The 17,019-nt window shown below is 50.7% G+C and overlaps 1 protein-coding gene across 1 annotated transcript in view; it reads left to right on the plus strand.

Annotated features, from left to right (window-relative positions):
* Positions 1 to 17,019, plus strand: part of LOC116798538 (microtubule-associated protein tau-like) — a 47,840-nt gene that overhangs the window by 16,307 nt on the left and 14,514 nt on the right. Inside the window, 6 exon segments of the mRNA XM_032711035.1 lie at positions 4,836 to 4,924; positions 6,209 to 6,295; positions 7,621 to 7,707; positions 9,191 to 9,252; positions 12,461 to 12,470; positions 15,279 to 15,325. Coding sequence (XP_032566926.1) covers positions 4,879 to 4,924; positions 6,209 to 6,295; positions 7,621 to 7,707; positions 9,191 to 9,252; positions 12,461 to 12,470; positions 15,279 to 15,325 — 339 coding nt within the window. The 5' untranslated portion in view covers positions 4,836 to 4,878.

Here is a 17,019-nt window from a genome sequence, read left to right on the forward strand (position 1 = left end):
CAGAGGCCTGGAGTGACAGAACAAGGGGGAATGGCTTCACACTGACAAAGAGTAGGTTTAGATTGGATGTTGGGAAGAAATTCTTCCCTGGGAGGGTGGGGAGGCCCTGGCACAGGTTGCCCAGGGGAGCTGTGGCTGCCCCAGCCCTGGGATTGTTCAAGGCCAGGTTGGACGGGGCTTGGAGCAACCTGGGCTAGTGGAAGGTGTCCCTGCCTGTGGTAGGGGGTTGGAATGAGATGATATTTAAGGTCCCTTCCAACTCAGACCATCCTGTGATGCCTGGAAGTGTTCAAGGCCAGGTTAGATGGAGCTCTGAGCCACCTGTTCTAGTGGAAGGTGTCCCTGTCCACAGCAGGGGTGTTGGAGCTGAATGATCTTGAAGGTCCCTTCCAGCCCAGGCCATTTTATGATTCTGTGACTGTTCTGGGGCCTGGTTCAGTGTGACATGTTATTTGAACACTTGAAAGTTGCTCCTGGTTGCTCCACGTGGAGCTTAGCATTGTGGAGAAACTCATCCAGGGTCACCTGGTGCCACAAACTCCCTTCTGCTCTGCCTGTGGATCCCCACACACCTCCAGCCCACCCCGAGCACATTGGAGTATCTACTCCTCTCCAGGTCCCACTGATCTGAGGGTAGGGATGGCAACATTCTACTCTCAAACCAGCTGGAGGCTTGGATGCCAGCTGGGAAAGCAGCTCCAAGCCTGGCAGTGAAATTTTCCGTGTGCCAGCCCGTGCCTCACTGTCACACCAACGCATGGCACAGCGACTGCGTTGGGTGGCAGGAGCTGGCCGGGCTCTCACCAGCTAAACTCAGCTCCTGGACAGACGGGGTTGATGCTCAGGGCCTGGGATTGCACACACAGAGCAAACACCAGTGGTACTGGTGGGCTGAAATTGGGTTGTTCCTCCTGCTCCTGGCAAGCAAAACTTTGCCTCCCAAGTGCCTGGTTGTACCATTCCAGAGGACTCCTCCAGAGCCTCTCCTCCTGAAAGGCAGGCTGTGGGTCTGGAAAACGGGAGCTTTGGAGGAGCTGTTAGCTGTGGGATAGGCTGTTGCTTTTAGATAGTGTCCCTGGTTAAGGAGAATAGTCCTGCTGGGAATGGATAAGGTTCTTCCAAGGGTTTGTGTTTTATCTGCTGTGCAGAGGGTGCTGCTCAAGTTTATCTCTGTGCAGCTCTCCGTGCTCTAATTATGCGTCACTGAACCATCGCTTCAGGGCGGGGCTGGTTTTACACTTTTAAGAATATTTTAGAATATTTTTTTTCCCCCTTGATGTTTTTTTCCCTAAGAGGGATTTCCCCTTCCCCCACTCAAAAGGAGAAACAAACAGGATTAGCCTTATGGGGTTCTTTCAGAATTTTCAGACCATCTCTTTTTAAGAATTCAAATCTAGAATATGCAGTTTTAATAAGGTTTAAATTCTCTTTGGTCATTGAATCTATTACCTGAGTGAAAACACAAAGCAGAGCTGAGACTTTCCCTCTAGACCCAGAAAGGGGGTGGATAAAGGCAATTCAGTTTTGCTTGTTGGTTTGAACAGGCCAGATCTGTCCCGAAATCAGGCACATCATCCATGGAGTTTGGAGTGAGAGATGCTTTTAGCTGACGTGTACAATGCATGAAGAAGAAAAAGGGAGAGAAGGGAGTTCAGCATCCACTGGAGAGGTGTATGTAAAATGTCCTTACAGATGACATTCCTGGTGAACAGGTATGATTCCATGGCCTGTGTGTTTGAAATCCTGCTGGGAGAGCTTTGCAGCTTAGAGATAATGGTGGTGGCTCACTCCTACTTACCCACTGGATCGCTTTGTCTGCTTAATGTTATTTATTTGCTTATCTGGTGCTGATGAAATTTCATCAGCCCTGTTGTAATGGGTTTAAATCTCAGCCCTGCCAGGCCTCAGAGGGCAGGCTGTAGGGTGCTTCCCAGTGCCTTGGGAGAAAGGCATCTGTTGAGTGGACATTTCTGCAGCTAAAAGATGCTGTGGGAACCATGTGGGAACAGGATCATAGAATCATGAAATGGTTTGGGTTGGGAGGGACCTTAAAGATCATCCAGTCCCACCCCCTGCCACAGGCAGGGACACCTTCCACCAGCCCAGGTTGCTCCAAGCCCCATCCAACCTGGCCTTGGACACTTGCAGGGATCCAGGGGCAGCCACAGCTTCTCTGGGCAACCTGTGCCAGGGCCTCCCCACCCTCACAGGGAGGAATTTCTTTCCAATATCCAATCTAAACCTACTCTTTGTCAGTGTGAAGCCATTCCCCCTTGTCCATCACTCCATGCCCTTGGCAGTACTCTCTCTCCCTCCCTGCCCCGTGGCCAGTTTGAGGTGGTTGATTCCCCACCACTGGTGCTGCTCACGGTGGCTCAGGCACAGAGGAGACTCTGCTCCTCTGCTGCAGGACATTGTGCTTCATCTGCTGGGAGATGCTCCTGCTCTCCCACAGAGACATCATTTCCCACAAGCCCAGACATCATCCCCCAAAATCCCTGTGTCCCAGTGAAAGAGCACCCGGGCGTTCCACAAGCTGCAGCTGGGTTTGAGGTGCTCTCAGCATCCCACTGAGTGGTTTTTTGATGGATCTTTGTGCCTCACACTCATGTTTTTTTCCTCGTAGCAGAAAGGCAGCTCTTTCTCTCTCGCCTCTGAAAAATTAATGGCTGCATCCTCCCGAGCCCACCCCGGCTCGGAGGCAGCTGAATCCTGCGTGGAGCACAGTGGGAGCAGGGGCTGGCCAGGAGCAGCACGGACAGATGACAGGATCACCTGCTTCCCTGCACAACACCCAGCCATTCCTTTGTGCTGGAAAGCCCTGGCACTGGCAGGACAGCGGGAAGCACTGACAGCCTTTGCTGAATCACGGCCGCTGCTGCTGCGGTGCCAGGGCTGCATCCCTGCTAAATGCAGTATTCCCAGGAAAAGTGGAAGGTCTTCTCTGTGTCGGGTGCTGTCCATGGAGCCAGCAGATAAACCTCTGACAGGTTATGTGAGCTCACTAGAGTCCTCTCTGGGTGGTGTCCCAGGAAATTCTTGTCCAGAGGCAAGAAAGGACTAAGTGTGGCTTTCCAGGGAGACTGGGGGGGGGACACGAACTGCTCTTCTCCAAAAAACCCGTGGGAGGAAGAGAGGGAAGGAGGCAGAGTAAGGAGACAGCCTCATCTAAATGCAGCACAGCAGATTGGAGAGTGGTTTGCTCTGGATGAGCAGTTGGGAAGCAAAGATGTTGATGTCTGTGGATGTGTAGTGAGGGAACGCGGCTGGGAGGGGATCACCGGTGGGGAAGGGGGTGGGAGCTGCTCCTGCCATCCGTGTTTTCCTGCCAGCAGACAGGGCAGTGCACTGGGAAAACTGCTGTACCCAGTCCCACGTGTGTGTTTGGGGCAGAGAGGTAATTTTGTGTATGTGCACACACACTAACACAGCAGAGCAGCACATCTGTGTGTCATTTTACACTCATGTTTGTGCCCAAGTTGCTTTTGTGGCCCCTACACCAGGTTGACACTACATTTTAGTATTTCAGTGCTAAATAGACCTGTAAATAATATCAAGCATTAGCCAGATGAGACCAGGATATAATCAATATGATTCTTTGAGTGCTGGGAGGAGAGCAACCATATGTCTAAATAATTGGGGCCCACCATTTTTGGGACAAAAATTAGATACTTAATTCTTTCCTATTTTATCTTTCTATCTTTATAGGTTCTTTTTAGGGAAAGTTCTGGAACTTCCTTAATACAGTTCTGTCAAATGGCTTTGTATCTGTCTGAGGCAGAAATTAAATTGCAGAGTCATCTTGTTAAGGCTTAAAAAAGCTGGGTGAGAGATCTGGTTACTGGCCCTGGAGTTTCTCTGGTGTGGTTCCATATATCCAGTTTTTATTGCCAGCAGACAAAACCACAAGTTTCTTCCTTGCTCCTGGTAACCTGAGCTTTGTTGCTGGATTCATTAGCTTCTGATGGTCATGGCAAACATATGATCACAGTAATAGCTGATTATTAATCACTGCCAGGGGCTGTAATTATATCAGCTATTAGGAAGTCAGCTAAAAGCACTGTCTGTCCAACCAGCACAGAGACCAGGGAGAAACACAGTCCCTGCATCAGGGAGCAGATAATGGTTGTTGGCAACTTCATTTCCTTTTGTAGATCGATGCACTTCAGAAAAATGACTCTGAGTTTTGGCACCTTCCTGCTCCCCCCCAATGTCCAGCCCTGTGTGCTTTGCTCTGCACTGTGGTATGGCTTTCTGAGCCCTGCAAGAAGGATTTGGGGTTAAATCCTGCTGTTGTGCTGTCCCCTCAGAACCACAACCAAGTGAGACCCTGTTCTCTAAGAGTCCCTGGTCCAAATCCGTGTCTGGAAAGTCCTGGATTACCCCGTATGTCACTTTTGGGTGGCTTTTAGGATGATGAGTGTATTGTGCTAGCTGTATATCCCTGCTGAGTGTATCCACAGGGATGGAAAGCATTTCTTCCCACGCCAGCATCATGCCTTGCCAGCAGACACTTCTGCTGAGAGACTGGTTAAACTGGGAAATGCAGAGTTTTGAGCACCAGAAGTACATCTGCACTTACCCTGCTGCTCCCAGTGATCTCCTGGGATAACATGGTGGCTGAGCAGTGTCCTGTGTGCACCAGGATGGAAATCTGGCTTGGCACATCTTAAATACCTGTGGAATTTGGGTGCAGCTGGGCAGAAGTTGCCTGTATCCTTGTGGGGGATGCAGTGACTGGCACATATTTTCCTTGTGCAGGAACAGTTAAACCTTTCCTTTGCTCCTACTGTGTCAGGTTTTGCCTAATGGGTGTTTGTTTTTACTCTCACCAGGAACCTTTGCTGAGAGGTAGCGGAGCAGCCTCAGGACATCACCATGATGGAGGATCACGCACCTGGCCAGGAAAAACACTTCTCCTCAGGTGAGCACGCCCAGGAGATGCTGAAAGGACCTGCCTTGCCCACTGCTGATCTCAGCAGGGGAGTGGGAACAGCGTGGTGGTGCGAGGGGTCCTTGGGGACAGCCAGGAGAGGGGATATGTGTGGAAGGATGTCGTGGATCATCTGGCTGCAGCCACAAGATGCTCCAGCATTTACAGTCGTAGGAAAATGCTGCTCTGGGATATCATTGCCCAGCACAAGCAGAATAACCCCTGGTATCCAGGCTAGGGATGATCTTACTGCTGCAGCTTCGCAACTGTGTGTTTGTTCACTCCTCAGTTTGCTATAAAAACACAGCACTGCTTTTATTTGGGGTCACAGCTCAAGGGTGCTGCTTGCTGCCTGCTTTCCTCACCTGCACAGGGACCTGGGGACAACTGAACAGAGAGCTCTGGGAGCAGGGGCCATGCCAGAGTCTTCCTCCCCATATGTCAGACCTGCATTTCTCCAGAGGCCTTTCCTTTCTCATTCCACCACGCTCCACAGCTGAGCTTGGAAACCCACACAACGCTCACAAACCTGGTGGGACTCACTCCCGGCTACGCTCCACATAAACATCATCTTAATTTTCTTTTCTTGAGGTGCTTTGGACACCCCTTCCATAAATGGATTGCCTCTGCCCTGGAGAGAATCCATAGCATCCATTCATCCCGGCTCTGTAACGCATTGCAGTCCGACGGCTCCTCTCAGCTTGTTTCGCTCATCAGCTTCCCAGGGATTTTGCTTCTTCTTTCCTAAGTCAGTTTTTCCAGCTCTCATTATTTGATTTGCCTAGACCCTTTGCTGAGGGAAGACTTGTGCCTCTTGCCCTGCTCTTCCAAAAAACTTTTGCCACCACGTCTTGGCCCGGTTTTTGTCCTGCACTGATCCTGTTACAAAGACGGGCTGGTTTGCAGTCGTGGGAGTGCTCAGCCTGCTCTGGGAGGGAGCTGAGGGCCCCAGGGAGGACAACAGTGACTCAGGAGTTGCACATCTTTCCTCCTTACGTTGCTAAGATCTCCTTGCCTGCTCCTGCCATGCTTTGCTGTTTCTGCCTGTCCGGTTCACTGGGCTTTTCTTTGCTGATGGGTTTCCGCTCGTTCCTTTTGGTGATGACACTGGTGCTTTTGGTTGGCATTTTCACGCTTTGCTTGCTTTTAGTCCGGGTGGTTTTTCCTCTCCAGTCACGGTTTCTCGCTGCTGTGGATCTGGGCAGTCAGAGTTGGTAACGCCCGGGCCCTAATTCGTAGCCAAGGACTTGTTGTAAGTATTTGAATGTTTTCCAGGCTATCCCCTTCAGATACCAGTCGATGATGGATCGGATGAGCCTGTTTCTGAAACATCTGACGCTAAGAGCACCCCAACTACAGAAGGTGGGAGCTCTTTGACTTACTGCTTTGAAACCATGATGGATGGGGTCGTGGTAAACCTTGCCCAAAGACTCGCCGTGCCGTGTGCTGGTGGGGTTTCTCAGGAGGAGCGTCTGCACTCTTGGACAAAAGCTCTTCCTTAGTCTCATCACAGTGATGTTTGCCATGCTGCAGAATGAGATAACGTGCTCTAAAGGTGGGCTGGAAGGCAAGAGAAGGTGAAGTGTTTATTACAGCTCAGGAAGTTGCTCGTGGTTTGTTTCCTGAAGATTTTTTACGTGGGGACTGCAAGGTCCTGTTAGCTCAGCCGGGAGCAATCCTGTGTTTTGTGACACAGGTTTGTGTCACTGTGCTCCCCCAAGCACTGACAGCACGTCCTGTTTGCTGAGTTCCCTTTTGGAGCCAGCTGGTTTTTGCCCCCTCTGTGTTTACGTGTTCATTAGTACAGTGAGATTCCTGCTGGAATGATGAGCTGGGCAGGCTCCAGACATAAAACCAAACCTCATGCTGATGGGAAGGTCATGGTGGTAGGACTCAAGCCATGTCTGCTGCTCTGGAGTGTTACCTGATTGTCATGTTTGTAGAAGGAAACTCATTCCAAAGTGGAGACTTGTTCAGCATTTCAATTAACTGCACCTTGTGTGTTCCTCTGGTGCTTTAATCACAAGGATCTGCCTTTGGAGACTTCAGTAAAGGCATTAGCTTGCAAAATTGGTCTAAAAGAAAGGAGAGGTGGACAGAGATGCTGAGCAGTCCCAGCCCTGTCCCGCTGGAGGTCTGGGCTGTCTGATTGTCTGTGAGGTGGCTCAGGAAATCAGGATGTAAAACCTGGCTGGTGCAGGAGGGGATACTGTCCCTCTTTCCAGTTGGATCGGTACTGTCACGAGGAGCAGACATCCCTGTGGTGGATGGAGCCAAGTGTCTGTCTGTCCCAGAGCTGCCCAGAGTGCTGGGAAGGTTTGTGAAGGTGTCCTGTGGGAGCTGCTCTGTCCTGCTCCAGGCCAGTGATGTCCCAGTGCAGACAGCGTTGCTGTGCATGTGGCTCAGGCACCAGTGGCTGCTTTTGGCTGTGGATTTTCGGATAGAGTTCAAAGCCTTCAGAAGCATAAGGAGTGTGCTGTGGCGTGTTGTGTGGCAGAGGGGCAGCTCCTGGTGTCCCTGTGATATTGGCTTTGCTGTGTCGTGCTTGGTTGTCCCCCTCCACAAGCTCCACTGGCTGAAGGGAGGGAGTTGAGTGCTTTTCTGAGGAAAAGGGTTCTTCAGGCATGTCCTGGCCTCCCCAGGGCTTTGCCACCCAACAGCTGTGTGAAAGCTGCGTTGTTTTTCAGATGCCACAGCACCTTTAGTGGAGGAAGGAGACCACGAGGATCAGGGTGGTGTGGAACAGCACGGGGAGATCCCAGAAGGAACCACAGGTGAGGGAGACCAAGGTGCAGTTCCACCTCTTGATGCAGACAGAGCAGAGAGCTGGACTGGTTGGTGCTGTGAGATAACACCATGAAACCTCTCGCAGGGACGCTTTGCTCCTGACGCTGCTTCTTCTTCTCCAAATAATTCCTGGCTTACAGTTGTCCTCTTGCCTTCCCCATCCTGAGGGAAACTCGCAGCTTTCTCTTCTCCTTCGCAGCTCTGTCTGACAATCTTTCTGTCTGGTGTCTCTGTGGTGGCTTTGCCTCCCACCTTCAGGCCGAGCAGATCCGGGTCGTTCCAGCCCCTCTTCCAGCAGCCCCTCATCCCGGAGCACTCTGGCTCTGCCCAGCCCGCGCCGGGTCTTGGATGGCAGGTGAAACCAGGCCACTGCAGCAGTGCTTTTTAAGGATATCAGAGGAATGAATGGCTAATTCAGCCCTGAATGGCCTGTGGGGTCCCTGCACCTGGCCTGGTTTTCCAGGAGGGCTGGTGCCTTCCAGAGGCAGAGCAGGAGTGACTGCAGCATGCTGTTGTGGTAGGAGAGGGCATAGCTGCGAGAGGGGCAGTCTGTCTTGAACAATGAGGATGTGTCCCCGTGTCCTTAGCCCTGGCTTTTCCTGAGCATCAGCAGGACCTTAGAAAGGTAGGGTGGAAAAGGGCTTCTGGTGATGCCAAACACTGGAACACACTCCCAGCAGTGAATCCATCTGCATCCATCCCCAGGCTGGTGGAGCCCTGCAGTGGGACACAGAGTGGTTCACCTGCTGCAAGATGTGCAGACCCTGGTGCAAGATCTGCTGTACCAGGGAGCCAGTGTGTCCTGAACTCCTGGGAAAAAAAATACAGGGAAAGAGAAGTTCTAGTTTGGCTAGAGAATGTGACATGCAAGTATAATTGTTTAAGCTGGTTTGAAAGTACTCATGGAATAAATTGGAAAAATTCTGAGAGAGGCAAACCATCATCGCTGTGAGGAAGACTGTGCTTCTCTGATGTTCCAGTGTTCCTGAAGTGTCAGATTCATATCAGCTTGGAATTACTGGACTCACACAGCCTTGGCAGGGTTCATTGTGGTGAGGTGGGTAGCAGACACCAAGAAGGTGGGCTCAGGGAAGAGACATTTGTGTGAGTGCTGCTGGCTACATAAAGGGAAGGTGAGGGAAGAAGAGGGGATATAAATCCACAAGTTTCCTTTCTCCTTAACAGCCTGTTTCCTACCTGAAAGAGCTTGTACTAACCTGCCATCTAGGATGTGTGAGTTGATGGAACACCTCTTGTCTGGTACAGCACAGGCTGAGTAGATCTGTCCAGATCTGTCATCGATGTGGAGTGATTTCCTTTCTGATCCTGCCCTGCTCATGATACAGCAGAGATCATACCCAATCTGATGGGCAGCATCAGAAGGGAGGTAAATAAGTTCTCCAGGCACACACTTAACTTAACTCTTGTTTTGATCGTATTTTTCCCCTTGTTCCTCTGACCTGGGAGCAGCTGAAGAGGCGGGCGTAGGAGCCACTCCCAACCTGGACCACGCTGCAGGAGATGACACTCAGGTGGGTGAATCATCTGTCCCTGGGTCCAGTTATTGCTGCCCACGTGTGCAACTGGTTGCTGGTGGCTTGGGAATTTTGTTCTGTGATGAAATGCTCTGCACTGCACGGCAGTTGTGCACTTCTCCCTGTTCCTGACAGGGAAGGGTCATCCATGCTTGGAATGTTCAGACATACTCATTTCAGGTAACTGCAGCTTTTCATGCACCAAATTTCTCTCTCAGACAACCAAAGTCATGGTACTTGTTTGTCCAGTTGCAAAACCAGGGCATTCTCCAGGCTGGAAAGCTGATGGCAGAGCTGGGATGTGCCGTGACCGGGAGGAGCTGCTCACACTGAACAGAGGCAGTGTGGGCCCTGCATGGCACACACACAATCAGTGAATTGTTTGGTTACTGTGTCTTCCTAATGGAAAACATGTCTCAAACCTACTCACTGATGCTCTGACTTCAACATGAAGGGTTTGTTTTCCTTATCCCAGTCTTAGGGAGTGTGAAGTGGCCAAGTCAGACACAGGGGCAGCAAGTGTTCTCAGAGCATTAATTGTGTCTGCTTAGATGAGCCAAGAATTATCTGGGATGTCTTGGCTACCTGGAAAGCCTCTCTTGACTCTGCTCAGTTCAGATTTGATGGAAAGCTTCAGGATGGGGTTTTCCCAAAACACCCAGTGCTGGCTTAATTCCATGCCTACTGGGGCAGACTTAGGGATTCAGACTCCCCGTGATGTTGCTGTCTTGCCTCCACACAGCCCTAATTTGGTGTGCTGTTTAAAATCTCAGTTAAACTCCATTTTCTAAGGCAGTTTTCTGCACAGCAAACATAACAAACCCCTCCAGCTGGGCGGTGTCTCCTCCTCATGGCTCCATTAGTGCATTTAGGCGTCCGTGTCTTTTACAGAAGTAAATAGGTCTTTGCCTTCTGAGCTCAGGGCAGAATTCAGCTTGTCTTTGCTCTCTGCACACAGATGAGCACAGTTCTGTGCACCCTGCAGTTAAAATAGAACCTGTGCTTGCCTGGCCAGTGGTTTTTGGACTGGCAGCTCTTCTGTATTTAAAGTAGTGATTCCACTATAAGACAGAAATCAAGACTTATCAAGAAGGGGGTGAAGTTCTCTCTTCTCTCTACCCTGGTTTTAGTGCTGTTTCGCACCAGATTTTTTTCTAAGACCTTTCTGTCCTGTCCTGGGATCTTTGAGCTGTCACATATGGAGCCATACAATGAGTTGGAGCTCTGACAAAACCTATATAGGTTCTTTATAAATTGTTCCATCTCTGAAAGTGGGCTTGTAATAATGTGCTGCTTCCTTTTAGTGGTTCTCTTTGATTCAGAGGAAAATATGATTATTGACACACAGAGCCTTGGGTGTCTCACTGGTACCTACCTGATGTGGGGGGCTAAAATACAATATTTGCAGTGCAGATGGAGCATCTTAAAATGCTTTTGGAGTCTCAGGTGGAGGAGCATCCTCTGATTCCCAGTTTGGCATTGACCCTGCGCTGCAGATTTGCCTCAAAACCCCTGAAGAATCCTGGAATATGGAAGCACAGCTCATGAACTGCCTGTCCACATTCCTGCACTGCTGCTCATTAGTGGTCGTGATGTTCCTTTGCAGAAGAAATGAACCAGGTTGACCTGCTGGCTGCTGCCTGAACACTTCAAATCCCTGTGATTACAAAAGGTGTTTCTTGATGCCATATTTCAAATATTACCTTCCAATAGGGGCCGATTGAAGTTTTCTTTTAAACCACAGTTTCCAGGGTCTTTGTGTGGTGGTTTCACTTAAACCATGATATTCTCTTAAAAAGGGGAGGACATTGATAAAAGACCAAATCGGTCTTGATTCATCTTTTCTTGTTTTGGTCTTGTTTGTTAATCTGCCAGAGCCATAGCTGTGATCTCAGGACTGCAGTGCTCTGATTTGGGCTCTTTGGTTTACCTGAGCAGTGCTTAAAAAGACCAAAGATTCTTTGAAGCTGGGCAAATTCATAATGCAACAGGCACGTTCCTGCTAGGATGGTTGACTTTAAAGCAATTTACCTCTGTCCAGGTGAATTCTCCATTGCTCAGTGGATCTTTGCTTCAGCTGAATGAATTTTCAACAGAAAAGCTCTGGCTTGAGTGGAATATGTGACTTAACTCTGCAGTTGGGTGAAATTGTAAATGTCTGTGTCGTGCACGAGATCAGCAACAACAGAACTCCCTCTTTTACACACACACATACCCCCCAAAAAAGAGAGAGAGAGAGAGATCTGTGTCTCTGGGACCTCAGATTTGGGGTTTAAATGTCACTCAGCCCCAATATATGGCAGCCTGTCTGGAGCTCTGATGGAGTCTCAGTGGGGGGCACAGTCCAAAATCACGCAACTGCGTTTTCCCTCACAGTCCTTTACTGCTCTGGCTGGCTGATGAAATAAGAGTGGAGACGTGGGAGTGCTCTTCTCCACGCCCATGGGCAGCAGAAATGAACCTGGAGAGCAGAGCAGGGGGTGTCTGAGCTCTGAGAGGTGCTGTGTGTGCCTGAACATCTCCCAAAGGGAGGAAAGAGCTGCAGGGATTTTGGGAGCCTGGGAAGGAGGGGAAGTGTCTGGCCTGTTTTGTTCAGGCCCTGAGGCAGGAAGGGGTGGGCACTGACCAGCAAACTGATGGTCCCATGGTGGTGTTAGATTGGAAAGGGGGATGTTCTTGGCTTCTGGAAATTTCTACAGCTGAACCAGCTCATGGAGTACAGGTGTGAACCTGGACAACCTCCAAGGCCGGGTCCAGGCAGGAATCTGGTCTCCCATGCACTGTGGCTGTCACTGTTTGTGATTCCCATGGGGATCAGAGTTCTTTAAAGGCAAAAGCCACTGTGGCAGTGAGTGTCTGTTCAGTGGGGTGGTGTGGGACTTCTTTTATCCTCTCAGTTGACAGTAGAAATCATCAGTCTCTCAGCATTACATGACTGTTTGACATGCTGTGCTAATTTTTTGCCCCTGCTTCATACCCCACGTCTTCAACTCCAGGGGAGCCGAGCTCTCCAAAGCTCCAGCCTGGCCCTCGGAGCCTGTGGGAGAGGCAGTAAAGGAGAAAGCCACCCCCAAAGCAGGGACCTGGGGGCCTTCAGCAGCCACTCCTGTCACGTGAACAAAGGCTCCAGCAGCAGCAGCTCCCACCAGAATTGAGTCACCATCCCAATCCCCCGGATATGTACCAAGCTCCAGAGCATCCGAAGGCACGGTTGAGCTGTGGGATCATCGAGGCAGAGAAGGCATTGGGTTGAGCCAGAGCTGGGCCGTGTGATGTGCTGGCAGGAGCAGGGGGCACAGGTGACCATAAGGAGGGACCACCTCCTTTGTGTACCAAAGCCCCATTAAAGGAAGATTCCAGTGGGCAGGAGAGGGATGGATCGTGAGTGTTTGCTGAACTTCTGAGCAGGATTTGCTGTCCCTGGTGGTTCAGCAGGTTTCACACACTGACCTGCAGCAGGCTCGTGTCCCCACAGCCAAGGAGACTCTTGAAGAACGTGCCAGAGAAGAGTCCAAAGACGTCCCCAGAGAGCACCCCGAGATAGGCACCTGTTGGCTGAAACTCAGTCACAGAAAGCAGGAGAGGAACCAAGAGGAGAAGCAGCCACTGAGGGTGAAGGAGGTAAGACTTCACCACCATCAGAGCCTCCTGAAACCGTCTCCCAAAAAGAAGCTGAGCCCAGGAGGGAGAAGATTCTGGGCCCTTGCTAGAAACAGCCAAACTCCCTTCTGAGTTAAAAGGTGATGTGGAAGACAAAGCTGCTGAGGTTGTGCCAGACACAGGAGAGTGTCAGAGACCCCAGAAGCAGCCCTGTGCCCCGGCTGCAGACAAAGCCAGCCGTGTCCCTCTCCTCAAGGTGTGTGCTCCGTTCGCTGCCCTCGGCTCATTCACGGTGGCTTGCTCCCAACAGGCTGCCTTAGGCAGCACCACAGCTTGCTGCCACCTCGAGTCCTGCTGCTTGGAAATGGCCTGGATCTGCGCTGTGAACTGATCTCCAACGCGCCGCTGCTGCTCCCATCCAGTCCTTCCCTCCCTGTTTAATCCCGGGTTGGATTCCCAACCCTTGCGCTGCCGTTTGCGGTCCCTTGCATGGTGCTGGCGTGTCCCCAGTCGTGCTTTTTTTTTTTCACCTGTTTTTAGTTTGAGTTCCTTGGATCTGTTGGGTGGGCGCCTTAACTCCCACCTGGCACCTTCCCAGAGGAGAGGAGGACCGGATGGACGTGGTTCTGGCCTGTTGGAGCGGGGCTGACCTGGCGCGCGCTGCGGCTCGTCCCGGCAGGACACGTCCCATCTGGTTTGCATGTCTGGTCCAATAACTCTTGGAATGGCTTTCCTAAAGAGGAGGGAGGAGGAAAAAAGGCAAGGGTGGGCAGGTCTAACCATGGAGAAGCCCCGCACTGATCCTGTTTCTTATACTTTCCCCTTAAATATCCACTGCTGACTGCTGCGGCAGGCAGGGTCTGCAGCCAGCTGGGCCTTTCCCCACTGCCAGGCATGTCCATTGCTCTTCCAAAGCATCCTGCTCCAATCCCAGCTCTGGATGGGATGTCCCTGGGCATTCCAGAGCATTTGGGGGGTTCAGTGGGAGCTGCCTGTGTGCGTGGAGACATCTAACAGTCCTGTGGGCAGGGCTGGGCTGTTTTGGGTGAAGGTCTGAGTTTGCCGCTGAATGCACGAGCATCCCTTAGACCTCTCCTTTCTCCAAGGCTGTTTTCCACCCCTCCGAGGCTCAGGAATGTCACTAGAGGCCCTGCTCAGTGTCCAGAGGAAGGTTTTGTCATGAGTTGTGCTAACACAGCAGGACACACGTTGGTGTCCACAGTGTTGTACCTCAGCTCTGGCTGCCCAGGGTCTATCCTGGGGGAAGCTCTGCTTCTCCCTGCAGTTACACATCCCAAAAGCTGTCTTGGCTGCCTCCATTATCCTGGGAATGCTGCTCTGGTTTGTGGCAGGCAGAACGTGCTCTTGCTGCGTGGGCTCATGAAGAAATTGTTGATGGAGCTTTTTCCATTAGAGCTAAAGCTCATAACATATTTCTCGTTGTTCCCTATGGAATTGGCAGTGGAAGCTTCCCACGTGTGCTGCAGGGCACTGGCATGGCTTGCACTGGAGCCTGGAATGATGGTGGGGTGGGGATGCATTGTGCAGAGCCAGCCAGCTTCTGATTCAGTAGGAGAAATTCAATTATTTAATGGTCTTTCCCTTCAAAACAGATACTCTGTGGCTATTCAGCTCTAGCCTTGATCCAATTTGCAGTTTAACTGAATTTGGGATGGGTCAGTGTTGGATTAACAGCATGGTCCACATCACCAGGAAAGGGCTGACCCCCTAGGACAAGTTTCCAAACACTGGGAACAGTGTCAGCAGCTTTTCCTCCCAGACTGGGGAGGAATTAGCTGAAGACAGGGGAAAAGGGCTCTGTTATGAGTGCCTTGTACTACAAACAGTACTTCCTCCCCATTTTTAATCTCCTAATTAGACTGACCCAGGTGGAAGGGGCACTATGCTAGGAGGCAGAGAGCAGTGTGTCAGGAGAGATGGGAATTAACAACATCCAGGGATAAAAGTGCTCTGCAAAGCCAGCACACTGAACAGCCACCTTAAATGAGGTCACGGTGCTGCTGGATTGGGGCATCCTTTGGTTTGAGTCTTTATTTATATACTTGCTGGAACTAGTGGGTGTTTTAGAGAGGGAGACTCGTTGAAGGGAACTTTCTGTCCTAAACTGGATGGATCCTGCTGGATCTGAGTGCAGATCTGGGCAAAATGCTCTCATAGAAACCTCGTCGGTGGTGTCTCGTCTCAGTGGTGACTAACATGGATCATCTGTTAACCCAGAAAGAATGTGTTTACCATGGGGAAGGATTTCTGCAAGAAGTGGTGACTTGGTAATATATTTCTAAGAACAGAGTTTAGTTTAAGGGTGAGCAGGGACAGGGAACAGCCCCCAGCACGTGTGTTGTCCTCTCTCTGGAGTTCCTGACCAGTCCCAAGAGGTGTAACTGTGTGTTTCCCTTTGTCAGGTCGTGTTGACAAGGAAGGGACTGAAGCTGATGAAAAGAAACCCAAGGTGAGATAAAAAATAAGCCAGAGGTGACACCTGTGCATGTTCCTGGCTCCTCTCCTGCTCTCCTGGCCTGCAGTTGTCTCTGAGGAAACCTTTCCCATCCCTTCCATTCTTCCATTTGTTTTTCAACAGTGTTTTTATTTTTTCTTCCTTTGCCCTGGTTGGATGGTGCAATCCATGGGGTTCTTTGAGGGTGAGGAAATGATCCAAACCTAAATCAAACATGTGGCTCACGGGGTTGGGTGTGAGGTTGGAGAAGTCATTTTCTCAGCCCAGCACTGGAAAGCAGCAGCTGCCTTTGGGGCAGACTCAAGACTGCACTGGGTGTACTGGGGATGAACAGTGAAAAGAGCAAAACATGTAATTAAACATTAAATTAAATAATCTAGGCCTTGCAGATCATAGAATATCCTGAGTTGGAAGGGATCCACAGGGATCATCAACAGAGTTTGAGATTCCAGAGGTTTAATGGTATCTGTCACACTGGTAATTTGGAGGAGGTTTAGTTCATCTGGCCATTAGCTTGGTTAGTGCCTGAGTGGGATAATGGACAAGCTGAGGGGCAGTTTAAGGGGTAAAAAATTGAAGAAGAGGAATAGAATTATTTGCAAACAGTGTGAAATTGGATTTTCCTCTAGGGAAGTCTGGCAGGGTTGTATCAGGCTGAGCATTAGACATAGTACCAAGCCTAGATAAAACCAGTGGTCTGTTTTTGGCAGAGCAGGTGGGATGGGGTTGAGAGAGCTGGGAGCAGCCACCTGCATCTCTCAGAAATGCTGGTGTTGGTAGTGCTGTTCCTTTGGCAGGAAGGAGGAGGGTTTGGGAGTGAATTGAGGGTTCTGATGGTGAAATGTGCCCCTGGTGTGGAAGGCAGAAGCAAGGACAGGCTGTCACAGGGTGTCCCCAGGAAGAGGCTCGGGTGTCACTGCACCCTGTGGAAGGAATAGCTGGGGTATCCCATACTTGGTGGAGCAGCCATGGGGCCCTGGCAGTGCCACCTAACACCTATCCCCCACCCAGCTCTGCATTGCACCTTCTAATCCTATTTTATGTTGCTGATCCCATTTTGTTTCCCTCCCATGCTGATTTTTTTTTGTCGTTTGTTCCCATTTTATTTTGTTTCCACGTTTAAGAAATCCTCACCTTCCACTGCCAAACCCCCAGGGGACAGACCCTCCATCCCCCCCCACCGACACACCTCCTCTAGCACAGCCCCTTCGAAACCACCCTCCAGCCCTGCTCCTGCCTCTAAGCGAGTCCCTCCTGCCACACCCCGAGCTGCCAGTACAGGAACGCCAGAAATGAAAGCCAAGGTAAGGAAATGGGGTGTGAGAGAGGCAAAGGGGAATACCTTAAAGCATTCCTGAGTGATGGTGCTTGGCTGAGTCTCCCTGGTCTGTGGAGAGGGTGAGATGTGCCTCACCTTCCCATGGCCATGGCCAGGTTTGGCTCCAGTTTTGGTGCTGGAAGGAACCAGCACATGGAGCAAAAATAGCTCCTTGCTGCAGGGTGTTACCTGGTCTCTCTGAGGCATTTCCAGGTCCTTTTAGGCTCTTCCTTGTTTTGTAGTTTTATCTGTGTTTCATGGGAGCATTGGCAGCAAACAGCAGATGTGTTTGCAGTGTGCCACAGCCAGACCTACCAGGTGCTGCTGTAGGAAATGCAAACACACCCATCTCTGGGTTCCCTTTGCTGTG

This window comes from Chiroxiphia lanceolata, chromosome 26 (genome assembly GCF_009829145.1).
Source record: "Chiroxiphia lanceolata isolate bChiLan1 chromosome 26, bChiLan1.pri, whole genome shotgun sequence".
Classification (NCBI taxonomy): Eukaryota; Metazoa; Chordata; class Aves; order Passeriformes; family Pipridae; genus Chiroxiphia; species Chiroxiphia lanceolata.